Genomic DNA, 24,995 nt, shown 5'->3' with positions numbered 1-24,995 from the left:
ATATTTTTTTTGCACCACATGTCATAAATGATTTAGGGGTGATTGGTTAATACATAATTGGAGATTTTTTTTATGTTATATAATTTGATTGCACATGTGTTAACTATATAATTATATTATTTGGATTATGTATTACTTTAAAATTAATGTATGAATGGTAAATATCAATTTATATATAGCAAATTATCCTTATTTAAATTAGAAAATATATTAAAAATTAAAGAATTAATTAATTTGGTATGATATTGTATAATAAATTATAGATAAAAAAAATTACATCATAAGATACCTATATTTTAGTCCGGTTTAATCCGGTTGTTGTAATCTGGCCGGTTTTGTTTTTCAAACAGTTTAGTCCGGTTTGATGTAAACAAATTGGACTCTTTGGGATTTCTGTATAGACCTACTCTGGAAATAGCCTACTGAGCATTATATTTTTATAATTGAATACCTTTTAACAAAAAAATACCTATATTTATCCCGTAATTATCTATAACATTAATATGGGAGATGAATCAAATATGGTTTGCAATTAGATAAACAATCTTTAACATTAATTTTTTTCAGTTAAAAAAAAAAAGGAAAAACATTTTGGGTCAGTAAACAGAAATAAATCTCGTGTGGACCCCACCTCTTGTAATAAGAATAGGTAAAGTGTCTCTCTCTCTTATTTTTTTTACTCAATAATAAAGAAAAAAAGCTTCGACCACAGAACGATAATGGTGGCTATGAGATCTCCGTCTTTTTTTCTCCGTCGTGTTTCTCACCGCCGATTATAAAATCATTCTTTCTACTGGCATCTCCTTGCGGGATATGGCAATCTATGTCGATTAGGTATTTCTTTTTTTCTCCCTTCTTTCGTAAATGTTTTGCTTTTAGGGTTTTGTTGGTTTGCATCTGTGATTTTGTTCTCAAGTTTTGAAATTTCGATTAGGGTTTTTTTTCAATTCGACGTATTTGAGTTTATCTGATGAAAAATTGTTGAGAATTTTTTGCTCAATTTCAAGTTTTAAATCTTTATGGAGAAAAGTGATGGTTTCGGAATTTTGTAGGGTTTATGTAAGAAGAAATAAAAAGGGTATGGAGGTGAAGGTATCGAAGCTAGATATGGATAAGGAGGAGGAGATAGTGGCATTACCCAAAGATATGCCTTGTACTAGTAACTATGAGGACCATAGTTTTCATACTTCTGTTGAAGATCATCTCACTGAGGATCCTTGTGCTGTTGCTGTTGCTAGTGATAGTGGTAATGCTTCTGTTAGAAAAGAGGTGGCAGATGAAGACGATGTTGATGTATTGGGATGGTATGATGATGACAATGAGGTTGAAGCCTCGGAATGCTATGATGATGGGACTGATTATGGGTATTCTTCGAGCTCGTTTAGTGGTACTGATTCTGAGCATGAGGGTGATGAAACTTCTTTGAATGATCAAGAAGCTGATTCCATCGTTTGTAATGATACTTCTCTTCCACTCTGGGTTAGGTAAGCAGCTCCTTCATTGATTTGGTTGCTTATTTTACTATTACTAATAATTGAACATGATCAGTTCCATCTTTGTGTTACTTGTTTGTGAAAGGACTGAAATTTTAGGAGTTACTTTACTACAACGTAGCTGCATCTTTGATTTATCTCTTTTTAAGGAAGTCTGGATAAGATTTGGTCTATATCGTGAATGGTAATGCGGTAATTATTATTCCTTTTATGACAGAAAGAGGAAGTTGACTGATCATTGGAGGAGGTTTGTACAGCCTATAATGTGGCGTTGCAAGTGGATTGAACTCAAAATCAAAGAGTTTCAGAACCAAGCACAAAAGTACGACAAAGAACTGGCAGAATCTTTCCAAGCCAAGAAACTGGAGTTAGAAAATCACAAATCAGAGGAAATTGGAATAAAGGTATTGCCTTCTCTTCCATGTTATACTCAGAAAACCCGACTCAGGAAGAGGAAAAAGAGAAAGCTAGTTGAAGAGACCTCAGATGTTCCAGCCTATGCATCAAACCATAGCCTCTTCTCTTATTACGGTATGGAACAAGTTTTGGGTTCTTGCTTTTTTGGTTGTGTTTAATGTTCATCTGCCATTACTTGTCTAATAATTACCTTTTCTTTTTGGTTTTGTTTATGATCCTTTTATATAGATTGCCGGAAGTCTTTGCCCGAGATTGCTCTTAATGACAACTCCCGCAACATAGGTATGGTGTTCTGAATCTCAACTTTGGTATGAATTGTTCTGAAAATTTTGACCTTACGAAATCCTTCTATTGTGTGTGTGTCTGTGTGTGTCATGAATCGTCAGATAAACGGAGTAAGAGCGCCAAGGATGAGACACTTTTCTCTGAAGAGACACCACCTCTCGAGTTTAGAGAAGGCGATGCATACTTGGAACAGATACTTTTGAAAATTGAAGCAGCAAAGTCAGAAGCCCGTAACTTGAAGAACCGAGTAGACAAGGTTGTGAGTGAAAATCCCACTAGGTTCTCTCCGGCTAACACAGTGAATCTACTTGGATCTGCTGATGTAATCACCACCACCTCAGAACAACAAAAGCCCCTGTTGGTTATCAAAACCGAAGATGAGAAATCAATCATATCTGAAGAAAAGCCAGTGAAATCTGCTTCAGTTTCATCTCATCACGACACACCTGAAGACGACGAAACAACAGATATATTGCTCTCTGAAATCCTGGCATCAAAGCGAAGAGAAGGGAAAGCGACTGTTCCTGATAAGAAGCTACAGAAGCCTGAACAAACTTCAGTTGAGGAAGGTCCATCAAATTCAAGACCTGTAAGTTTCCGCACACTCGGTGGAACTTTGCAAAACCCTTTCAGTCTCATTCATATGCCTTTTTAACGTAATGCAGGTAACGAAAAGAATTCCCCGCAATCTTGATGGGGTGACGAAGGAAGAGACTAACCCAAAGAGAAATCGAGTTCCAAAAGAGAAGCCAAAGTCTAATGTGACGGTGGCTTCTAGGTTTAAGCTTCCCAACAGGAAGAGAAAGCGAGGTAAACGAAGGTCAGGCTCTTCTGGATTACGAAGAAGATCCTAAGATAAGGTTTGGAACATTTCAAGAAACAAATCGGATCTTGTGTTAAAAAGGTAAAGTGTGTTCATTCTAAGTTATATCCTTAAGCCTCTTAAAGTACAGAGAGATATAGAGTGGCTATCTTTTGATTCTTCATGTAAACAATTTATTCAAACTGCATGAAGTTTATGTATTTGTGACTTAAACTAAAATCAACTTTTGAACTTTGCTTCAAAAATTATATATATAGTGTAGATATTAATTACATCATCATCTACAATTTTATCTTTTTTTTTTTTTACAATTTTATCTTACCAACCATGTTTTAAATATTGTCGGTGGGCTTAACCCAAAAGTTACCGTTTTACTGTTTTGTTTTCGGTTCAAGACAAAGTAGGTTCGTTTTCTTACAAAAAGAAATTAAAATCTACAACCGAGTAAATTTTTACCAAATAAACTGTACAATTCGAAGCCTAAATCTACAATTTTAGCATTTAAAACCAATCATGCACTATACTATTTAGTATTGTTGCACTATTTCCTAAAATCATAAATGATAATATCTTCGTTAATATGTTCTCCGTTGCTATTTTCCGGTGATGATATCTTGTTCTAGAAAGAAAAAAAAGAGGAGAATTAAGAATGCAAACTTTAAAACGTTTATTTCAAATACATTCTTCTTGAGAGTTTGGCAGAGACAATGGCTAAAATGGTGACCGTAGGGACGAATATAACATCAGGTATGAGTTTGATTAATTTCAACTGAGGAACATTCTCTCCTGCTCTCTTAGCTGCCATAGCGGCCGGTGGAGATACTATTCCGGTGAGAAGAGTTACGTCATCGAGTTTACTCGGCTTCACGCTCTTTGACATGAACTCTATGAACACTTTTTTCTTCTCTTCTTCGTCTTTCGCTTCCTTCCACCTCGTGAAACAAGCCTTGTTTTATATCATTCAAAATTGTGTTAGATATTTTAGATAAATCAAAATATTAAGGTTCTTTGTCATAGAGGAGAGGTAGAGGGGACTCACCTTTATTTGCTCTGGGGTCGGGAAATCGAAGTGTCTGCCTGGTAAAGCCGAGTTGAAGTTGCTACACTCAATAGATCAAAATAGTTATGTAAAAACAGAGTTTGTAACCATTTTTTTCTAAAGACCTTGCCCATTGTTTCGACGAGTGATTAAAACGGAAATATTTTGAACAAAAAATATATAATTAATAAGTTGAGATCTTATGAGTACATTATTCTTACTTAAAGATGTCTAAAACAGCAACGTGGAAATCGTCGAAGCTGTTGATAGCTTTTTGGGTGAATTGTTTGTAGAGTGAACCCATTACCATATTCATCATCTGCGTCGGTGGTACCCCTATACGTCAACACATCGAAATCGAATTAGAAAAAGAATACGACGAAAGCGGTATTATTGTTAGGTTAAAGAATACAAATTAAGTCGTCAATTGTTTAGAATAAAGAATTGCAAAAACCTTTTCCGAGAAATCCCATTGAACCACCCATATTGTCTAGAAGTTAGTCTTTAGAAAAGAAAGAAAATGCTATGTCTATATTTGTATTGATATGTAGAATCATAGGCTTGGTTTGGTGGGTTTTGGATCTTTGCAAAGCCAAGAATATCGAAAATTTTACATAAGACATTGGTTTAAGTATAACTTGTGTGCTTAACTAAAGTTGACAAAATCTTAGCCTTTGATTTATGCATCTCTTTTTGGATTTTAGTCCAATATATATTTAGATCACTTTTTAGTTTTGTATTGATTAGCTGTCAGAACTATTAGAAAACCTTAGTAATCTGAAAATTAAGCTTTTGTTTAGATTCCACAAAAGCTTCCAACCGTTTAATGAAATTTATCCCATGGCTAGCTTTTGTTCTTTGTAGAGTCATTTCTTGACAATGGAGTAAGGTTCTCTTTTCATTAAAGCACGGAGAATGACTTGTCCTCCTTACCCTACTACTCTCTTTCGATGAGTGTCCTTTTAGGTGTCACTCTTGCTATTGGTAAATAGTCTCCACTCTGTTTTTTTCTTTTTGGTAGTATGGTAACATTCTATGATTTTTTTTTTAAAAAAAAGAAACTTGATTAAAGGGGCTTAGAAGATAATCTTTTTTTTTTTTTTAATTTTAGAGATGATTAAAAAAACATTCTAGTGTGTATCAAAATTTTCTAATATTAGATGATGATTCTTATAATTGTATGGCTCAACGGTAACTTTCTATATTCCTTCTCTTCTCCCTACTCTTTTGCTTACCACTTTATTAGGTATCTACGGAGTTGTTATTTTTTCAAATCTAGCTAGTTCTCTAAGAAAGAAGACAAAAATATGAATCTAGCTATTTGAAAGGTACAATTGGGAAACATTGTATTATATAATTGGATCCATACCATGTCCAGATAATTTTTAGACAGTTCATTTATACAGCAACTTGGCCACTTGAGTTAACTTACGTAACAGGTATGGATCCAATTAATATTACCAACTTCACCTTTAAAGAAAAACTAAGATCCAACTAAGTAGCTGACACTTTCATTTTCGCATAAATTATATTTGTAGTAGCTGACACTAACACATTAACATACTCAAGAGTAACATACTCAAGAGTAACATACTCAAGAGTAACATACCATATACACTATACAGTATTAGTAGCGACATAACATAGTACATTGTTTATTACATACACGTCCATAACACTAACATTTAGCAGTAGTGGTATATTCACAAAAAACATTATTTAGAGTAGATGTCCATATTAAATTGAGTGTGTCATTTTCAATAAAGAACTCGGACCCATCACTAAAGACTATAGTCTGCTAAAAAGAAAAGAACAATCAATGGTGTTGTAGTAACAGTATTTTTATTCATCACTGACAGATATGAATTTCTTATTATTTCCATAACAAATTAAAATAAAAGAAAAACAAACGGTATAATCAATTAAATAATACTCTCAATACCACAAATTCGTAAAAGAAACAGACAATGGTAGGGTCAAAAAGATAAAAACTAAAAGAATTTAGGGGTGAAAAGATAAATAATTTTAGAATGCCATGACGAGAACGGCCCACGCGGTTGCAACCGCTCCCACCGCTACATTCCTCAATGCCCTTGTGCTCTCTGCTCCGCTCTGCATTATTAATTCAATTGTCCACTTTAATATTTCGAATATTATAAAGTTTTAACATATTTATTATGAAAACTGAATTCGATGTTCAATGTTTTGAAAGATCTCTATAATTGTTGATTTAAATATCCTAATAATAATAATACTACTTTTAGTCCATATAATCTTAGTTTTTAATAACAAAGACCAAACAACTTATAACGGTAGATAAATTAACAACGTTGTTGATTTAAGGCAATGTACCTGATCGTCGGCAGACGTGGAAGGACCGGGAGAAAATGCGTCGGAGTTAGGTCCGGGAGCTTCCGCGGGTGGTGCAGGAGGACCGAGAAGTTCTGGAGCCGGAGCAGGTGCGTTTTGGTGCTTTTTAGACTTCTTGGCAGCCTTCTTGTGCTTGCTTGGAGCAGGAGCCGGTACATCAGCAGCTACTGGAGCAGCTACTGGAGCCGGAGGAGAATCAGCCACTGGAGCAGCTACCGGAGCTGGAGGAGAATCAGCTACTGGTGCTGGAACGGGTGGAGAGCTCACCGGAGAAGAAGCTTTTGGTGCAGGAGCCGGAGGAGAGCTCTCGGGAGCAGGTGTCGGTGGCGGAGATGAGCTTACGGGAGCAGGAGATTTCGGTGCTTCGACTGGTAAAGAAGACGGAGAAGCCGAGGGAGAAGTAACGGCGGGGGATTTAGTAGGGGAAGTAGTAGGAGCAGAAGGAGTGGTGGGAGATTTGGTCGGAGATGAGATCGGAGATTGGCCACCGACACCGACGACGACAATGCAGATCAATGTAACTGTTAGGACGAAACTGCGATCCATATTTATTTTATTTTTGTTAAATTTGGATCAGAAGAAAAAAAACAAGTCTCGTAAGAATCGATCTTAGAGAGAGTTTGAAGTGAAGATGTAATGTACTGATGATGAGGTTAACCCAAGCGTGTTGTTGTTTGATGTAAGAGAAGTGAGTTTTTTTATATATATAGGCGATGAGAAGAGATCTGGACCGTTGGATTAAAAAAGGACCACATACAGATGTAGCCGTTGAGGAACAGAACATAATATCCTGTATCTATCTAATAATGTAGGGCTCAATAGCTTAATTTTTTTTACACGGTGGCTCTTTTTTTTTCCGTTTCCAATTAGATAAATTTAAATGTTCTTGGCATTTTTTTTTCTGTTTTTTTATGCCATAAATTTATTCGTTTGTAGCATGTATTTTTGTTTAATGTAATGCAATTACATATATGATCGGATAACTAAACTAATCTATAGTAATTTTAACGTTAGACTCAATTTGTTTATAATCACTAGTCTTGTTGTGTCATCATAATAATTGGATTTGAAATTCATTTACCAATATCGCTCACACATTTATCATTGTCTAATATTTATGATATCTTTATTAGAGAGTAGTACTGTATCACGGTATAGAAATTTCCAGCTACTAAATTGTCGGCCTTTATAAAGAAAAAACTACTGAATTTGTCGGGAAATATAAGTAGTTTAGGAAAAAAAAAAGACACATTACAATTGAGATAAGATTTTTGGGTACATTGGATTACTCATTATGTGGAGGGGATCACTAATTCACTACGGATGCAATCATTATGACTTTGAAGGATTTATAACGTTAATAATGAAAATATTTAAACTCGAGTTCAAAGTAATAACATAATGCAATCCAAATAAGACAACGAGAAAGAGATACAAAATGAAAACGTAAACAAAAAGTGTCTTTGGTCGGAAGTTGGAAGTAGAGAGACAGCTGGTTGATTGATTTTGCCACTTTGGATTGGTGCCCACACGGATTTTACTTTAGCTGTTTAAGACATAGCGCAATTATTGGCACTTTCGTTTTATAAATTTGTTTTTGATCGTTTAGTCTCTGTTATTATATTCATAATTACGACTTGGTTTGTTGCCACCGTCACCGCCATTCATGGCCTGACTGCTATAAGTTCTAAACCTCCACCCACACTCTTATCGAATTTTTTATATCCGAATCGAGATGGAATCAAAATCGTCGCGTCAATGAAGAAATGTATTGCTTATGAGCTAAGATTTTTGATTTCTTTGTTGCTTCTCACTTTTGTTCTATCCTTCTTTAAACGACTCTATCTATATAATATAGAATATGAAAAAGTATTCACAACGTCGTCTTATAGTTTTCTATTTTATTTTCCCGGACTAGGAAAGAAAGCAACACACGTTTCTGTCTAGATATTCCTAATAATTTTTATACGTTACGTTTTTTTCTTTATGAGTCCTAAAATAAAGACAAAGACAAGTAGAAATTTCGAGAGCGGCGCGTCGGTGCAGAAAACTCAAGGTTTTGACTTTTCTAAAGGTTTTGACGAGTGTCGTAACGATAAATAAATGTGGCTGGAATCTTATAGACATTTTATATGAAAAAATTACTATCCTGGATTAATTAATTTTCAGAACATATAACGGTTATATATATATGCTCACGGTATTAATGGTGCCAATCAGAACTATCAGAAAAATTTAGCACTAGTGGTTGGAATAATTAGCAAACAAAAACAGATCCAAGACAACACAACTCCGAGAACTGACTTGTGATTTGAAACGAGAAAGACCATACTTAGATACATTATTATATCTGTAATATAAAGTTAATTGTGAGAGTTTAATTTTTTTAGAAATCCTAACAAAGCTTTTTTGTTTTTTGTTTTTTTGTTTTTAGACAGAAGCATATCATCATAAGCTGTAGATTTTTGACTAAACCATAAGTTGTCAATCATTGCAAGAGCTAAGCGCCGCGACAACTGATCCGGTTGTCGAAAAAGCCGAGGAAATATCCGGGTGATCTCTCCACGACGTGTTGATTTTCAGGGATGGGTATAACCAAGACTTAACCGAACCAACAAAGGAGCTTGGTTCAACATTAAGTATAGCCTCCCAATCGACCTGTAACCCTATCGGGATAGTCTCAGTGAATTCCATATTAGCAGCTAGCAGAAGTCCAAGTAACACTACAAATCCCGTTACCGCAGTCCCTCGAGCTAACGGCATAAAATTGTACCTGGGGTAAAAACGATGCTTGCAATTTAATACCAACAGCTTGGGAGTAATCAATCATACGTTATGCTGTCATTGTCATTTACCAGTAATATGTCATCCGTAAGATAGCATCTCTAACAGTTTCTAGAGCATCGAACTCAGTAGAACCGTAATTCTCCCCACAATAGGCATTGCATAAAGCCTGCGGATTCAGTTGGACTTTTGTTAATATTTCTCAGAAAAGGAGAAAAGGAAAAAATGGTTTGCGATATCTTAGGTCTTACCTCCCAAGCTGAGGTCATTTCTTCATCAAAGTCGCTCCACCTTGCAGGTGTACATGGAGTTCGAATTGAAAAATCATGCCCAAGCCTACCCCTGGATAAAAACGAGATAAATTTATTGAAGAAAGTGGCAGATAGGATTTGAGTAAAATCACATGTGAAAGGAGTAAAAGTTTACGGTTTTTGAAGGCAGGTGATTCTAGTTCCTTCGAGGCGTTTCCTGAAGATATTAACAAAAGCAAGACGCAAAATCAAGGTAAAAGAGAATGCTCAGTGAAGATAAAGCTTGTGGGTTTACGGTACTAAACAACAACGAACCCACCCTTCGGTTGCCGTACTGTTGCACCAAGTAGCCACCCAGAAATCCTCACCAACAGTTTTGTGTAGCTCATCGCACGTTTCAGCACGCATAATCTGCATCGTGGGGAAACACAGTAAGAGAACAATGCAGCAACGAGAATTATTCACACAAGAAGAATGAAAAACTGACTTCCTTTATCTTCTCATCTTTAGATAGATCAATAACTTTATCTTTTTTGCTGCGTACAGAAAGTTTCTCCTTGATGATGCTCTGTGCAAGAGTCAGGGTTCTGAAGTAACATATTAGAAATTGATCAGTCCATGGAATGAGAAAGTCATAATTGATACACGAACAAATCTCAACTTCTATATATACTTAACCTTTCATAATTTGGGAAATAGCGTACAACTTTGGCTTGTCCGAGTACCATTGGTGTATGAGAACCAAACCCAGAATTAAACTCTTCACTGCAATTGGGATAAACAATTTCAACCACCCAAGTCACTCAAGTAAGCAAATGAAACTAAATTCGGGAAATTGAAGTCAAGATAAACATAGACTAGAAATGGAACGTTACCTAAGTTTGTTAATCCACACAACTGGGTCACAAGGCTCTGAAATTTGCCTCCATCTGACAGCAGAGGAATATACATCTTGCCAAGACAACATAGAGCGGCCAGATGATTCTAGTGAGGCATACCCAGTTGTTGAAGTTTCACTAGAACTGCTAGTACTACACCCAGCACCACCTCTATTTTGGCTAAGCATATTGATTCTCTCTCTCCTCCGGTTCTTTTTCCCATTTTTTGCGGTGCCTTTGTTTGAATTCCTCCACTCTATGCGCCAAGCTTTTGAAACTTTTTGAGCAATCTCTATCACAGCCAATCCTGCCATACGATGCTGGAAAATCATTGAACCACAAATAATTAATGAAGGAGTGGCTAGTTTTCAGGCACAAATAAAACAGCATATGGATATCCGTGTATAGATATCTAGTGATTAGATGCAACAGGGACTTTCTGCGGCAAGAAATAAAGAAAGCTGCTATGAAGTTTAAATGAACTCTAGAAAAGAAGAAAATAACCAAAAAAAAAAAGAATGGTGAAAAGGTAGATAATCCAAATATTTGCATAAAAGGCACCTGGCGTTTGTTTGGTAAGAATCCGGGACAATCATATTGGATCCTCTTGCCTATTAAATCAGCAAAACGAAGAACATTCGCCTTCTGTTTGGTTATTGCCAGATCTTGCTTTTTCAGTTTACCCTTTTTAAGGGATTCACGTAGGGGAGGTTGTCTGTAAACCTTTTCACATACATTTTTTGGGTGTAACCGTTTGCACCAATACTCCTGAAAACTCACAGGAAAGAAAAGGCACATTCACCACATATACGATTGAGGAAAGAAAAGTACGATAGCATAAGGAACTCTAAGATATGCTTTCGCATAAACACGGAACTTGAAGGCACTAAAAATCATCTCATACCTCAAAACCAACTAATGATCAATTCAGACTTGAGATTGGTTAAGCTAATTCATACTTAATAGCGAAGTCACACTTAGAAGACATTTAAATTGTCAATTCCAGCACATTGAATATATACCCAATATGTTCCAATATATCAAACATCAAGTATACTTCTTGGACGTTGTTGGTTTTCATGGCTCATTTTTGAGCCTATGTTAATTCTAATTGGAATAAACTAATCAGAAAGAGTATAGACACGCAAACAAAGCAAAAATCTGACTTTGTAGCAACATCAGAAATATCAGGAGAGATATCTTACCTTGAACATTGGATCTATGTCACCATCAATATCAAAGCAGAGAAACTCACTACTAACTTTGGAAGCCGTGTACAAGGCAATCTCCTTCTGCGGAATAAAAACGGATAACTTAAAAAGTTATTGTGAAAGGAAAAAAAATTATACGATAGGGGGAGGTTTTTCATTGCTCAGTATGCTAATTACTATCAGATAAATGATTCCATTATTTTCTACAATACTAATGGAATGGCCTATAATTACAGGTTGCTACAAAAAGCAGTGTACCAAGAAAGTAATCTTGCATATAACATTTCAATGTTGAGCTTTCAATCCAGCCAACCTGATAAAATGCCAAGCATTGAAGAACAAATTTTTCAACTGCATCAAGTTCCACGTCCACAGTAGCATCGTAGTCCTTCACCTGTGAGCATATTCAAGGCAAGCAATAAGAGAGAGTCTCCTTGAAAAAATGCAGCCATAAAGTTAACAAACAAATATTTACCGCATCTCTATATTCTCCTACAGCATGGTAGCAGGAACCTCGTAGGTACAAGCACTCTATTGTGTTCTCAATGCTTAAGCCGATAGATAATTCTTGGATAGCCTTCCTGAAAAATACAAGTAACCAAAAATAATTACAGGTGAATAATATCACTGATTCAAAGACCAGCCTTGTACATAAACTTAATAGCTTCCTTTAGAACATACTTTTGCTCAAACGTGGATATCATATTTTAAATTACACCTTGAGATATACTTAGATCACTCATGGACGTAATAGGTAACATGCACATCAACGAAGTCATAACTTTCCCCTTTACACCAAATTCAGTTTCCAGTAATCTTATTTACACTGATGGTATATACCTGTGTTCGCCTAAACCATGAAATACTAATCCACGCAAGTGATATGCCTTCCAAACCCTGGCCAAGACAGGAAAATTGCCATGACTGATGGCAAAACCAGAGATATAGTTTTACATGTAGTTCATCCCAAATAAGAGCTACCTGTTGTCGACTTGTAGAACCTTCTCAATGCATTCCAAAGCCTTGCTGTGGTCGGCCAACTCTTGATAGAACTGCCAGAATTCAACCATCCGAGTACAGTAAACAAAAAAAGTGTGCAGTATCATATAGTACTCAATCGATTCAAGCAAGAAACTAAGATGAGCAACCTAAATTAAAGAGAAATAACTTGAGGAAACCAAATAATCAAGTAAAAAAGGTCCTTCACGAAACCTTAATTAATACTCCAAATGTCAAAATGTAAGCTTTCTTCTGTTAAAGTCTCATTAGCTCTACAGAAAACTAACTTCACCATCACATGCATGAAAACCAAGATATATATAAAACAAGCAATGCCAAAAATCCTATCTTCATCACAGTTCAGGTTAAGTTGAAAATTCAATATCGAAGCATAATCGTACATATTTTAGTATTTGCCTATTACCTGGGCGAGATGAAGCCAGGCTTCAAGATAATTACTATCCAGCTGGATGGACTTCAAATGCGCATCTTCAGCTTTTTTATATTCACCAAGTGAAGCAAATGCTAGTCCCTGGAAAGATCAAGAAATTTTTTCTAAGAAAACATTTGCATGGTTACTTTGAACCAAGAATAACAACAAACAATAGTCTTACCAAATAAGTATATGCGGACTTGTTATCATTCTCTTGCTTCAGACATATAGATAGGTCTTTTACAGCAGCAGTGAAGTCCTTAGATTTGAAATTAACAATACCTGAATTGATTGTGAATGTCAGTGGTACTTTATGGTTTTTCACCAAAAGAATTTACGTTATCAGAAAGGAAAACTGAAATAGGGAGCCCGATATAGCAGGAAAAAAAAGAGAAAAAAGACACTTACCCCTTTCGTGCAATACATCAGGTGAGTTTGGCTCAAAAACCAGTGCTTTAGTCAAATCTTCAACCGCCTATAACCAAAGGATAGCTTAAAAGTATTGTACAAGAAACGTTTCTCGATATATACCCATAAAAATGCAAGCAGTAAACAGGCTTAAAGACAGACATCAATCAGAGGCTTATCCAATTTCTTGGATAAATGTGTAGACCGAACAGGTAAGAGCTCCATAAATACATTTATTATTTATGCTTTTAGCTCTAATTAAAGAACAGAATCAGAGAAAACGTGGAACCACTAACCTCAACATATTCCCCAAGGGCAGCACGAGCCTGTCCTCTCCGCTTCCAGGCTTCAGCTGCTGCTGGGTTAGATTGAATAGCCTGACCATAATCATCATAGAAGAACAATTGGTGAGCTTAACCCACAGTGGTAACAACTTTTGTCAAATATCTGAATACCTTAGTAAAATCAGCTATAGCACTTTCAAGCTCTCGTTGGAATGCATAAGCTGTCCCTCTTCCTATAAGTGCCTCAGGGTAAGTTGGTTCTTCTTTCAGCACCTGCACAAAGATAAACTAAATGGTAAAAAATTTGACCCAGTCATTTTTGCCAAACAACCTCCGAATAGAATGTAAAACAGAGAAACGAAAAACAAAAGACACTCGCCAGGTATTAAGATCACCAAACAGGAGTACATGAAAAATCACCTTATCAAAAATAGATATAGCTTTTGTATAGTTTCCTTCGTTCACCTGTTGACAACAGAAGCTCAGTGATCAAGAATATGGAAGCTAAATCTCAACACCACTAAGATACAACATCAAGTAACCTTGTCTTATTATTTTGCATTGCTATACCTGTGCAATGCCTCTAGAAAGTCGAAAATCCACACTTATAGAATGGTTTCCTGATATTCTTGCTATGGTGTACTTCTTGTTTATCTTGATTTCGGTGCCAACTCCACAACGTACCTCAGCTTTATGGTTTGATTTGCTAGTAAATCCAGACGTACTGCTTAATTTTTTTCCACTAATAGTCAGATCCCCTAATCGACCAGAACTTTCAGCTAAATTATCATGCAAATCAGAACCATTACATGGTTTACATGTTTCATAAGAACCATTGATTTGGCTGCCACACTTTCCATTCTCTTTTTCCTTGTACGATGATGCATTACATAAGTCGGAGCTACCACCAGATTGCTTGCTTGCCTTGGATGCATCCTTTGAAAAGCTATTTACCTTTATTGGCTCGCCCAATTCCCTGGATACCTCGTGGGAGTTCCCATTGCTACATGCTCCTGATTCAGAAACTGCAATACTTGATAATTTGCAGGCATTATCGCTTGTTCCAAAAACAGAGTCATGCTTATCAATTTTTTCATCAGACTTCTCACTAGCACATGATCCTAGATGCGAGGCAGGGGTCTCTTGCCGGGACTCGGTGGCATGGTTTTTGAAAGTACAATCAATTTCTCGTCTTGCATCTTTTAGGAGCTCTTCTAATTCAAGTAACTGCTTCACATCTGCTGTCTGCTGAAAAGCATTTTTATATCCTAGCTCCAAAACAAGAACAGCTTCCTGTTTTCTCCCCAACGCCAAAAGAGCGCGTCCTGTTTTTTCCACCACACCATGGTTCAGTAACAATTTTCAAATCTCATCCCCACTTGTTGATAACTTAACAGTTCACCCTAGGTTAAAAAAAACAGTACTATCCATAGCTTATACTAAGATTACCGATATTCTTAAGCAACCATTATATCATCAATTCATAACTAGCAGGCTAAACCCCTAACAATAGTTCTGAAGCTATCCCGAGAATAAGACTCAATCCCCAGAGATATTATTACACTTGATAGTCTGAAAGCACTACTAAAAAAAAGCTTGGTAGTGAACTAACCTTTGAGTATATAAGCTTGAATGGCATAAGGCTCAAGCTGAAGTGCCTTATCACAGTCCTTAATCACATGCTTGTGAAGCTCCAATTGATTATAGCAAAACGCTCTATTGCTGAAACCAAAATTTCCCAAACAAAAACAAAATTGAGATTAACGATTTTACCGATCCGGAGAAATTGATGAGATAAGAAAGATCGCGAAACCAAACCATATATCCAAAATTGAACACTGCTTAGCAAGGAGCGAATCGAGAACTCGGATCGCTTTGGACCAGTTCCGTGAACTGCAGTGCTTGGCTAACTCTTCTCGTTCCGATGTCGTCGTCGTCGCCGTCGTCATTTTCCCTGAACAACGAGCGGCGTCTCCGATGGGACAAATCAATCAATCGCCTCTTTTCTCTATATTATTCCCTCTTCTTCTTCTTCGTGGCCGCCGTGTCTCAGGGGGAACGAACGATGGGTTTAAGGGTAAAAAGGGAATTTACAGTGGAGAAAAAAATAGCAAAAGAGAGAGAAGACTTTGACGGAGAGCGAAACGGGGAAGAAAAGTAAAAAAAAAAGTAACAGATGAAGAGAGAGAAGAAGAGACGACGACGATGATGATGATGGTGATGGTGATGGTGAAATGTGCTACTGGCTGGAGGTGGATGGTGGTGCTGCTGCTTCTCTTTGCTGTGGTGGTACTCAATTTTTTTGGGGGTAAGAGTGACACACGTGTGAACTTTCTCGTCACGTGAGTTTAATCTAACGTGTTTTTTTGTGTGTGTCTAAATGGGCCTAGCCCACTTATCATACCCTTTTACAATGGGCTAGTTCGTTCAGTTAATTTTCTTGCCAAAAAGAGTTAAAGTCTGGTCTGTGTATTCAAACTTCATGGCATTGCATAGGGAACAAAATTGAATTCTAAAAATATCACATGACTAATGTAAACAATTAAATTGTATCAATGAAATGAATTTAAAAGAATGGAAGTTTAATTAATACTTTGACTTGCAAGAAAAAATAATGTTATAGCAAATAAATACCTAAACTTATAAAATTTCAGAAAATAAATAGAAATTTAAAATTTTGTTCTTATCATCTAAAAATGATAGATGTACAACATCACCGATTCTGGTTTTGTACAGATAAATCATTAATTTCATAAACGAACAAACCGAATAAAATCTAAATAGACTACAGCGCCGAACGTAAATTTTGAAGTTTGTTAATGATAAATGAACACAAGATAAAATTTTTGGCATGATGACACTATAAATACATCAAACAAGTCCACAATTTGCATAAACAAACAGACCCAACAAAAATTTGAATTAATTTCACTTAACTATAAAACCCCTAAATGAGTATCATTTAGTATAAAATTTAGTTGACTTATATTTTCATAAACATACAAACAAACTTCAAACCATCAGTCCATCACATTGTTTATCATGTTATGATTCGGCTAAACTATGTCCACACCGAACAAGCTAACAGCTAGATAACCCATATCCCTATGGCTATGTGTAGCGGATGGGAGGTTTGAGGTGTAATCGTAAATAACTGAAAAGTAATCGCAAATAAATTTAGTCTTCACACGTTGTATGGACCATCGACGACACTTGAAATAATTCGCTATGCTCATATGGACCATCAATTATAAAGATCACTATTAACATCGAGCAATAATGGGTCTAGCAAAGCTGGACAAAAGACAGAGACTTTTCCTTTAACAAAAAGATAAGAACAACAACGATCAACTACTCAAAGACAAACGAATCAGAACCAAACCACAACGAAACAATGTTCTCAATAGGTAGACATATCACATCAAAAGTTTATTTTCCAATTTTTTGACATCGTTAATTAATTATATTAACTAAATCTCCCACAATCACAAATCAATGTCATTACGAATGTGACGGAGGACGACGGGAACAACAGAATCCGGCGAGCTAAGCTGAGGAAGATGACCATCAGAAGGAATAACCTCAACGACGGATTCACTTCCAAGATTGGTGTGAAGATACTCTGAAACACTAACTGGTACGGCTAAGTCCCTAACACTTTGGAGGATGTGACAAGGGACAGAGACAAAAGGTAAGATGTGTCTCATGTCGCTTTGGAAAATGGTCTGACCGAGGGAGAGAGCAATGTCAGGACGCATGTTGAAGAGTGTCCTGCTGAATTCTTGAACGGCGATTGAGTCTAAGTCACCACCAACGGCTAGTGGAGCGAAACCTGAGCACCAAGCTTTGTAATTGCTTCGCATCGCTTCGAATAGCTGGTTTAAGTCGTCTTGTTCGAATCCACCTTGGTAATCAACAGCGTTCACGTATCTTATAGATGCACCAAAAACAAAATAATTTGCTTAAGTTAACAAAAAAGTATATGGATATTTCTAGGGTTTTCTTGTGTCAGAAGAAGATTAAATTAATATGTAAGCACCGCTCTCAATTAAAAAAAAAAATCAATATCAAAACTGAATAAATTTATGATGATGTTAAAAAAAAAATTACGGATTTTTTATATTGAAAAATAAAACATGAAATGTTTATAGATTTTGAGAAATAAAATAGGATAATTCAGCCAAGAGAAGGAACAGAGAGGCCCTTTGTCGAAAATATGTCAGAATGAGATTAAAATAAGCAAAAAAGCTTTATGAATCTTCTCCACCAAATAACAGATTTGAAGATAATTCAGTAAATTTACGAACTTTAGATTAAAAAAACAAATTATATGTCAGAAAGAAATTAAGAAATAAACATAAAGAGCAAAAAATGATCTTATGAATCAAGAAAAAGAGATAATAAATCTTTAAATGATATGTTATATACCTTGGAGAAGCAGAAATCATAACGATTTTGGAGAAGAGATCAGGACGGTTAAGAGAAGCCAAGACACCAACCATGGCGGAAACAGAGTGACCAACAAAGATACAAGACTCAATCTGGAGATCTTCCAAGATTGCAATCAAATCAAAGGAGAAGCCTTCGAGAGTTGAGTAACGATCGAAGTCGAAATATTCCGGGTTTGTCGTACCAGCTCCCATGTTGTCGTAAAGCACGACGCGGTAATCATCGACCAGATGTGGTACCAGGTGTTTCCAAACTGACTGGTCCGTGCCGAACCCGTGACCTAACACGATCGTAGCTTGATTCCCTGAACCAATCACCTTCACGTTGTGAGCTTCCTCTACCACACCCATCTCCTCCTCTTTATTTTTCTCTCTCTCTAAAGATTCGTCTTCTTGTTATATCTCTCTTGATATATAATCAGCTAATATAGTGGAAGTGTTTGGTAAATAGTTTAAAGTTTCTTTGGTAGTATATATTTTTAAAAATAAAATCTCATGTTGTGGAAGAGTTAATAAATTCTAGGATCTTTCTTTTAAAATATCTAGATTTATAGGTGACTGGAACCATATTTGTTAGATTGTCAAATTCAAACATCGCGATTCGTGATAATTTGGTTTTAGTTTTTTGGAATGAAGCCCAAAATATTTTGGAACTTTGAATGAGCTGGAACGGTTTTAGGTCGAGGTGGGTCAGAATAATTTAATGTCAGTCTGATTGTTAATTTACTAAACCTAAACGTAACAGTTAAGTAATTACATGCATTCAAAATAGTTAAAAAAAAATAATAATAATAATAATAATCTGTCAAAAAAACTCATTCATTAGAGTCAATGTTTTTTTGATAGAGGTTCTTCTTATAGTAAGTCAATGTTTAAATTTGGCATGTATACAAAATTTTGATTAATGAGGTAGGTATCTAAAAACCAGATACGTATACATATTTACTATTCATGGAAAGCCATGGTGAATATGCGACCACGTATCACATCCACTTCCTTTCATCATTTAAGTTGTCTATATCTGTGAAACGAACAAGGCCCATTATAAAAAATCTAAGGCCCATTTAAGGTAAATTTGTGTCATCTTCTTCCATAAAGACCGTTTTTACTGTTGACCAAACCAAAACTAGTGCTTAGCGCTCGTGATGACGTGGCGGGAAACCGATAAACCCACGTGCTGTCGGCGTGCCGTTACTCTGTTCTCCGTTCCCACCTAAGATGACGACTCTCGCCGGATTGATACGTCGGCGTTTCGGCAGATCGGTTCCGGTTCATCTGAATTACGGATGCGTCGGGCCGTCGGCGTCGCGACAAGGAACTCGATTGCTGAGCGGCGAGGCTGAGTCGAATCGGGATGAGTTTCCGGTGGAGAATGCCTACGATATCTTGAATGTCTCCGAAACAAGTTCAATCGCAGAGATCAAAGCTTCATTTCGCAGACTCGCCAAGGAGACTCATCCTGACCTTGTCGATTCGAAGAAAGATCCATCTAATTCGTTACGTTTCGTTCAGATTCTCGCCGCTTATGAGGTACATAGAGAAATTTGTTTCTCTGATTGAAAAAATTTCAGGCTTTTTGTGATAGTTGTAGTGGTTCTGATGAATGATATGATTTTGTGGTGGTGATGATGCCCAGATTCTTTCAGATTCTGAAAAAAGAGCACACTATGATAGATACTTACTATCTAGGAGAGTGGTGATGACGAAACATTCTACACAAGGGTATACGCTTCACAGGTATAAAAAAAGATTGACATTGAGTCAAGAGATGGAAGTGGTTGAGTGGCTAAAGTGGTATAGAGAAGCAGTACATGATATTGTATTGGAGAAGAGAGTAGCTAATGGTACTACAGGGTACTTGGATGAACTAGAAGAAGATTTTTATTCAGCTATCAGAGCAGCGTACTTTGGGCCTGATGTAGATCTGTGGAGCTTCTTCCTGATTGTTTTGAAGCTGAGGAAAGGTCTGTGTATGACACACGAGAGGTTTTGCATTTGGTGTCAGGAAGGGATCTTTTTGGCATGGTCTGCTTGGTAGATAACTTCCTTGAGCTTTCTTCTGCTTGCTCCAAGAAGTTGGCTTTGTCGTCATTTATGGATTCGGACCTGGGTCAAGAAGTTGAGAAAGGCAATTATGATATGAAATCTGATGAAAGGATTGGTCTTCAGATATCTCATATACAGTCCTCAAGAAATAGAAACCATGTTTCGGATGCTTATAAAGATATTCAGCTGCATGTATCTGGAAGAGTTGTTGCTACAGCCATTAGGGTTCCCCCGAAAGGGCATTACGAAGAGAATAAAAGTGAGGGTGATCACGATCTCATACACGTTTTCCTCAATTCAGATGAAGGATCTAATCACGGTACTGAATCTGGATCATCTCGGGGAAATGAAAGTGGAGCCAGACTACTTGTTGGAACTATAAGTGGTCTTGGAACAATCCCAGATGAAGGCTCATGTTATGTCTACGATGGCAATGGTGCTAAGACTCATGTGATAATGAAACATAGGACATTTCTGGTTTGTGGTTTATATGATCTAGCATTTATTTTAGTTACCTTTTGCAATGTACCACATGTACTCTTCTCAGGGAATTGTACTGTGATGCATATAGAGATTAGTTCTGTTAGTCATTTGATGAAATAACCATGCATGAGAATTCACTATCCACGTTCTACAGGTCAGACATTTGCACTGGTACAGAATTGGGGAAAAGGTTTCCATTTGCGAGTGTAGATGCAGTAGAGCGAAATTACCACCAAGCAAGTAAGCCAAATATGATTTTTGTTTTATTTCAGTTCTGGCTCACATTTAACTCGATCGCATAAACAACAAGGATCGGACATCCTTGTCTCTGTTTTATCTTCAATAGAATGTAATTAAAGAAATTGATACCTGGAACACAGAAATGTAATTGCTTTTGTTGAAATGCTGAAGAAGTCAGTGATCTTTGGGAATGAACATGTTATAAACTTATGACATTAATCTCTAACTTAACTTTATCCTTCTTACCTCCAGTGACATGAAACAATAATTGCATGGATGTGAAAACAGGTTTTGGTTGTTTGAGCCTCGTTGTGGTTTGCATGATGTCGGAGGATGGTATATTGAAACTTATGGGAAAGATAAAAAGAGTCGAACGGTCCTGGCACAAAGATTCTGGGATGGACTGGAAGAGGGGAGTACACTGGATGGGTAAGCTTATTATATATGAAGAGAAAGCAACGTAAGATGCACTGCTGGCTATAGCTTAAAGGATGAGTGCTAGAACTTGTTGGTAGAAATCACTTCCGATCAACAATTTTTTTGCATCTTTGTATCTGCTTTGACCACATTGTTCCTCAGTCATTTTGAGTCTGCTTACATCTCTTACCAAAGTAATTAAAAGGCATGATGGGGAAAGGGGGTCAAGTCTCTATATTAGTTGTTATTTGTGAAGTAACCTGACTTATTTTTTACTTTTTGCCTTCTCCAGGAGACTGCACCCTGGTATCTACTTGCTTACACTAGCATACCGAACTCTCGATCTTGAAGATGAGAAGAGAAGTAAACGGTCAGTGTTGGAGATCATCGAGGCACAGCTATCTAAAACATTGGATTGGTGTAAAAAATTGGTTAGAAGTAAGGGCCTTGGAGGTTAACCGTTCTCACTTTCCGAGTGAAGATCCAAAATTGATTGGATTTACAATCTCTGCATGGATACGAGAAATTCTAGGCACGAGGTTGTGGTAAACAAATGTTTCTTCAAATGTTGCTCTTCCATGATCCACAACCGCAGTATCTGGAAATTTCAAGCACAGAGTCAAGCTTACACAGAAGATGGAGTGTTTAGTGGTTTCAACTTTCAAGGGGGATCTTGGAAAGCGTCTCAGACCAGAAGGTGGTTTTAAAAGCCAGAATGGGCGGGCCCAGAAGAAACTGGCTTCTCACAAGAAATAGTGAAACAAATGCTTTTTGTTGAGGAATGAATCATGTGTACTAAAGAACTTGGTTTCAAAGTGACTCATTAGACTTGTATAAAATATTATATCTAATGAAACTAGACTTGATTTTCAGAAGGAAAATAAAACTAGACTTGGTTCTTCAGCTTCTTTGTCCTCTTAAAAGGTCTTAAAGGGGGTTCCAAACTCCTAGGCAGATTCAGTTCCGGTCAACAAAGCTTTGGCCGGAGGGATCATAGCAACACCAAAGCGTTCATCCTTGGAGTACTTCTTTCGTAACGCTCCCTTACTCTCACTCCCTTCTTGTTGTTGCTTCCATTGCTGATACGCCAATAGCTTTGCACAGTCCCTGTTTAATATAAAATAATCAATATCCAGCCAAATATACAAAACCCATATGAAGAAATTAACAGAGGTTCTATTTTACATGAGCTGAGTCTCGGAATAGCCAGTGTGATGCTTGAGAGTGTTGGTCCAAATGGGAATTTGGTGAAGAGCAGATCTTGCTGCGTAGATTGCAGAAGCAGCTACCATAGATGGACTGAACATTATCGTAGTATCGTAATGCATCACACTTAACTCCGCCAAATAGTGCACCATATTCTCCATCTGAAGACAAAAAAACCACTTGAAATGTCATATATAATGTAATGTAAAAGTAAAACCATGGAAGAAACTGTAAAAAAGCCGTCTTACCTGTTGGTCTGCAATGGAAGCTTTGATGAAGCGAGCAAGAAAGACATAATGGGTTGGTACTGTCAAGTACCACTCGAGTGTAGACAGTATAATCTTCTCCATCACCAGGATCTGTTTGTGACTGTATGCATGGTCTGCAATATCAGCTAGATCCGCCACCTGCAAAAGAATTATAATTCAGAAGCTGAAGACAAGAAGAATCACAATCAGAAGCTACAAATGATTTAGGAGTTCTCTGTTTTTGTCACCTGTGGTGGCCAGATCTCTTCGTATTTAGATGACATGAGAAGAGCACTAAGACCAACTAGCTGCAGTTCTTTTCTAGGTACTGGCTTAACCGACAAGAACCGATCCAGAATGTTAACAGTGAGGTAAAACGTCTCTGGGTTTAGCTCGAATCGGACATGTACGTCTATCAACCATTCCACCAGAATCAATCTCATCTTTTCATTAATCTCAGGTTGCGAATGCATGTAATCTCGTGGTCTCCATTCACTCTGCCAATCAAAATGAGAACTTTAAATAAAACAAGTTCATAGTTCATACCACAATGCTCTGCAAGGAAAGATTCATGATTTATAGAAATAGTATACTAACCTCAACAGACTTGTAGTAACGGTAGATCTCTTCCACATATTCCACAGCTGCAAGGTCATTCTTAGCATCAGCAGAATCGATATCAACAATAGCTTCTTTCTGTTTCTTCTCTATACCACAAGCAGCCTGAAAATCATCAAAAGAAAGAAACAAAAAAAGAGATAATTCAGAACAGACCAAACATCTTCTTACTTGGAAACCAAGAATCATCACTTCACAAAGTGAAATTTATACCTTGCTTCTAGCGGTAAGAACAGATGTGTAAGTGGTTGATTTCTCTCGGACAAGAACTAAACTATGTTCTTCATCACTGTCTGAGCTTATCTCAATCACCTCTAAAACCTTTGATTTCCCAGCTGCTTTCTTTGGCTTTGGTATTGCGACTCTCTTGACTACAGGTTTCTGCAGGTCAAAACAATAAGCACATCAAATCTAACGAAGAGACCTAAATAATTTGTTCATCAAAAGACAGGGAAAAAGGAACAAACTTTGAGATTCTCATCCACAAGAAGTGTGGGATTCGGATTCTGAGACCGTGTACGAGGACGATGATTGACCTTCGCCGGCTCGTTCTTTGGGTAATTTCCTCGAACAACATTACCTATATCACCAAGAACTTGACGGTTTCTTCCTTTCGCAACGTTTTTGCCATCTTCCACAACAACAGCATCACCTTCAAAACACGAAAAGTTTACAACTTTATTATAATTCAAAGTGCAACAAACAACCATATTATCAAATTAAGAATAATTCACTCAAAAAGCCACGGACTTTATAATTGATTTCGAAACAGTTTCGTTTCCTTGTTCGTAGATATCAAACACGAACAGCAAGAAACACTAAAATCGAACAAAACCCAGATGAAAAAGAAAACCAGAACCGATGATCATGGATGAGTCGCCACTAAAACCAAATCAGTTTTTGTTCCGCAAAACCCTAAAAACGAATTAAAAATTAAAGAACTTTATTCTTACCCATGGATTGTTGAGGAACAATTGATCGAGAAGTCATCATCTTTGTTTCTCTCCTCTCTCTCTCTTCGTCTTCTTCTCTCAGAATAAAATCTCTTTTTGTTTGTAGTTGTAAAAAAAAACAAGCCTTGTATAAAGGAGGCTTCTCGAGGAAGATGAGCCGTTTTAAAGAAAAGGAAAACCAAAATTAAAACAAAATAAATGAGTATTTTCTTCCCCAACGGTCTGAAATCTGAATGTTTTTTTTGATTTAGACGGTTCGATGGGATCTTCATCCAACGGTGAATAGTTTATTTTGGACCGTTAAGCTCGATTACAGATTACGTGAGATATTAAAAATGGCTCTCGCAGAAAGCCCATAGGAAGGCCCATTAATCTCGATTAGATAATTTAGATAGAACTTAATCAATTTTTTTTTTTGGGGGGCAAGCAAAACACTCGAATCCGACGTCGTCGCTTGCTTCCCTCATCTCAAGAAGTACAAAGCTAAACCAAAAGGGCTCACAGGGTAAATTAACAACAACAAAAGAAATCACAGAGGATTCAAATGTAATATATATGGATCCTTTTGCTTGGATCTGTAAGTTTAGCTTTTTTAGTAGTAACATGAAAAACCTTGTGTCTATCTATACTTTCATCATGTCTGATGTTGGGTTCATCTTAT

General features: G+C 36.8%; 6 protein-coding genes and 1 pseudogene across 7 annotated transcripts; 2 read left to right on the top strand and 5 right to left on the bottom strand.

Moving 5' to 3' along the window:
- Positions 1-641: 641 nt before the first annotated feature.
- Positions 642-3,290, top strand: LOC104716382 (uncharacterized). The gene is made up of 6 exons (XM_087469686.1): positions 642-834; positions 1,053-1,484; positions 1,711-2,024; positions 2,139-2,192; positions 2,297-2,784; positions 2,861-3,290. The coding sequence occupies exons 1-6, from the start codon at positions 824-826 to the stop codon at positions 3,047-3,049; spliced, it is 1,488 nt and encodes a 495-aa protein (XP_087325812.1). The 5' UTR covers positions 642-823; the 3' UTR covers positions 3,050-3,290.
- Positions 3,291-3,661: 371 nt separating this feature from the next.
- LOC104716381 (uncharacterized) lies at positions 3,662-4,657 on the bottom strand. The gene is made up of 4 exons (XM_010433758.2): positions 4,512-4,657; positions 4,279-4,393; positions 4,058-4,118; positions 3,662-3,964 (listed from the first exon to the last, which is right to left on the bottom strand). The coding sequence occupies exons 1-4, from the start codon at positions 4,540-4,542 to the stop codon at positions 3,686-3,688; spliced, it is 486 nt and encodes a 161-aa protein (XP_010432060.1). The 5' UTR covers positions 4,543-4,657; the 3' UTR covers positions 3,662-3,685.
- Positions 4,658-5,882: 1,225 nt separating this feature from the next.
- On the bottom strand, positions 5,883-7,204 carry LOC104716380 (lysine-rich arabinogalactan protein 18). Its single transcript, XM_010433757.3, has 2 exons — positions 6,410-7,204; positions 5,883-6,169 (listed from the first exon to the last, which is right to left on the bottom strand). The coding sequence occupies exons 1-2, from the start codon at positions 6,971-6,973 to the stop codon at positions 6,083-6,085; spliced, it is 651 nt and encodes a 216-aa protein (XP_010432059.1). The 5' UTR covers positions 6,974-7,204; the 3' UTR covers positions 5,883-6,082.
- A 1,533-nt stretch (positions 7,205-8,737) lies between these two features.
- On the bottom strand, positions 8,738-16,015 carry LOC104716379 (suppressor of RPS4-RLD 1). The gene is made up of 23 exons (XM_087468833.1): positions 15,494-16,015; positions 15,288-15,397; positions 14,246-15,000; positions 14,096-14,140; positions 13,847-13,948; positions 13,688-13,768; positions 13,392-13,458; positions 13,165-13,265; positions 12,975-13,082; positions 12,533-12,603; positions 12,392-12,448; positions 12,027-12,132; positions 11,865-11,945; positions 11,546-11,632; positions 10,902-11,108; positions 10,338-10,660; positions 10,141-10,227; positions 9,950-10,049; positions 9,782-9,873; positions 9,638-9,679; positions 9,463-9,553; positions 9,283-9,380; positions 8,738-9,200 (listed from the first exon to the last, which is right to left on the bottom strand). The coding sequence occupies exons 1-23, from the start codon at positions 15,622-15,624 to the stop codon at positions 8,912-8,914; spliced, it is 3,231 nt and encodes a 1,076-aa protein (XP_087324959.1). The 5' UTR covers positions 15,625-16,015; the 3' UTR covers positions 8,738-8,911.
- A 955-nt stretch (positions 16,016-16,970) lies between these two features.
- LOC104716378 (putative esterase KAI2) lies at positions 16,971-18,953 on the bottom strand. Its single transcript, XM_010433755.3, has 2 exons — positions 18,104-18,953; positions 16,971-17,605 (listed from the first exon to the last, which is right to left on the bottom strand). Exons 1-2 carry the CDS (start codon positions 18,472-18,474, stop codon positions 17,161-17,163), a joined length of 816 nt encoding a protein of 271 aa, XP_010432057.2. The 5' UTR covers positions 18,475-18,953; the 3' UTR covers positions 16,971-17,160.
- Positions 18,954-19,225: 272 nt separating this feature from the next.
- Positions 19,226-22,195, top strand: LOC104716376 (uncharacterized; annotated as a pseudogene). The gene is made up of 5 exons (XR_015568377.1): positions 19,226-19,653; positions 19,760-20,646; positions 20,807-20,892; positions 21,181-21,321; positions 21,602-22,195. The product of XR_015568377.1 is annotated as an uncharacterized LOC104716376 (transcript).
- LOC104716377 (cyclin-B1-1) lies at positions 22,078-24,633 on the bottom strand. Its single transcript, XM_010433754.3, has 8 exons — positions 24,335-24,633; positions 23,849-24,033; positions 23,595-23,762; positions 23,361-23,486; positions 23,012-23,260; positions 22,764-22,922; positions 22,495-22,676; positions 22,078-22,416 (listed from the first exon to the last, which is right to left on the bottom strand). The coding sequence occupies exons 1-8, from the start codon at positions 24,372-24,374 to the stop codon at positions 22,257-22,259; spliced, it is 1,269 nt and encodes a 422-aa protein (XP_010432056.2). The 5' UTR covers positions 24,375-24,633; the 3' UTR covers positions 22,078-22,256.
- Positions 24,634-24,995: the final 362 nt, after the last annotated feature.

The sequence above is a fragment of the Camelina sativa genome, chromosome 10 (assembly GCF_030686135.1).
Source record: "Camelina sativa cultivar CO46 ecotype springtype chromosome 10, ASM3068613v1".
NCBI lineage: Eukaryota > Viridiplantae > Streptophyta > Magnoliopsida > Brassicales > Brassicaceae > Camelina > Camelina sativa.
This window is presented reverse-complemented; position numbering and strand designations above follow the sequence as displayed.

What these genes read in the sequence shown, in the direction of transcription:
- LOC104716380 (XM_010433757.3), bottom strand. Translation starts at nt 6,973, where the DNA reads ATGGATCGCAGTTTCGTCCTAACAGTTACATTGATCTGCATTGTCGTC. An exon ending in CCACGTCTGCCGACGATCAG is followed by an intron (nt 6,170 to 6,409) that starts GTACATTGCCTT and finishes TTAATAATGCAG; the next exon opens with AGCGGAGCAGAGAGCACAAG.
- LOC104716377 (XM_010433754.3), bottom strand. Translation starts at nt 24,374, where the DNA reads ATGATGACTTCTCGATCAATTGTTCCTCAACAATCCATGG. An exon ending in TTGTGGATGAGAATCTCAAA is followed by an intron (nt 23,763 to 23,848) that starts GTTTGTTCCTTT and finishes TTTGACCTGCAG; the next exon opens with AAACCTGTAGTCAAGAGAGT. An exon ending in AAGAGATCTGGCCACCACAG is followed by an intron (nt 22,923 to 23,011) that starts GTGACAAAAACA and finishes ATTCTTTTGCAG; the next exon opens with GTGGCGGATCTAGCTGATAT.
- LOC104716382 (XM_087469686.1), top strand. An exon ending in TCTCTTCCACTCTGGGTTAG is followed by an intron (nt 1,485 to 1,710) that starts GTAAGCAGCTCC and finishes CTTTTATGACAG; the next exon opens with AAAGAGGAAGTTGACTGATC. An exon ending in GTCCATCAAATTCAAGACCT is followed by an intron (nt 2,785 to 2,860) that starts GTAAGTTTCCGC and finishes AACGTAATGCAG; the next exon opens with GTAACGAAAAGAATTCCCCG.
- LOC104716378 (XM_010433755.3), bottom strand. Translation starts at nt 18,474, where the DNA reads ATGGGTGTGGTAGAGGAAGCTCACAACGTGAAGGTGATTGGTTCAGGG. An exon ending in ATGATTTCTGCTTCTCCAAG is followed by an intron (nt 17,606 to 18,103) that starts GTATATAACATA and finishes TGCATCTATAAG; the next exon opens with ATACGTGAACGCTGTTGATT.
- LOC104716379 (XM_087468833.1), bottom strand. Translation starts at nt 15,624, where the DNA reads ATGACGACGGCGACGACGACGACATCGGAACGAGAAGAGTTAGCCAAG. An exon ending in TGATGTATTGCACGAAAGGG is followed by an intron (nt 13,266 to 13,391) that starts GTAAGTGTCTTT and finishes CAATCAATTCAG; the next exon opens with GTATTGTTAATTTCAAATCT. An exon ending in TATTTCCCAAATTATGAAAG is followed by an intron (nt 10,050 to 10,140) that starts GTTAAGTATATA and finishes ATGTTACTTCAG; the next exon opens with AACCCTGACTCTTGCACAGA.
- LOC104716381 (XM_010433758.2), bottom strand. Translation starts at nt 4,542, where the DNA reads ATGGGTGGTTCAATGGGATTTCTCGGAAAAG. An exon ending in AATGGGATTTCTCGGAAAAG is followed by an intron (nt 4,394 to 4,511) that starts GTTTTTGCAATT and finishes GTTGACGTATAG; the next exon opens with GGGTACCACCGACGCAGATG. An exon ending in CGACCCCAGAGCAAATAAAG is followed by an intron (nt 3,965 to 4,057) that starts GTGAGTCCCCTC and finishes ATATAAAACAAG; the next exon opens with GCTTGTTTCACGAGGTGGAA.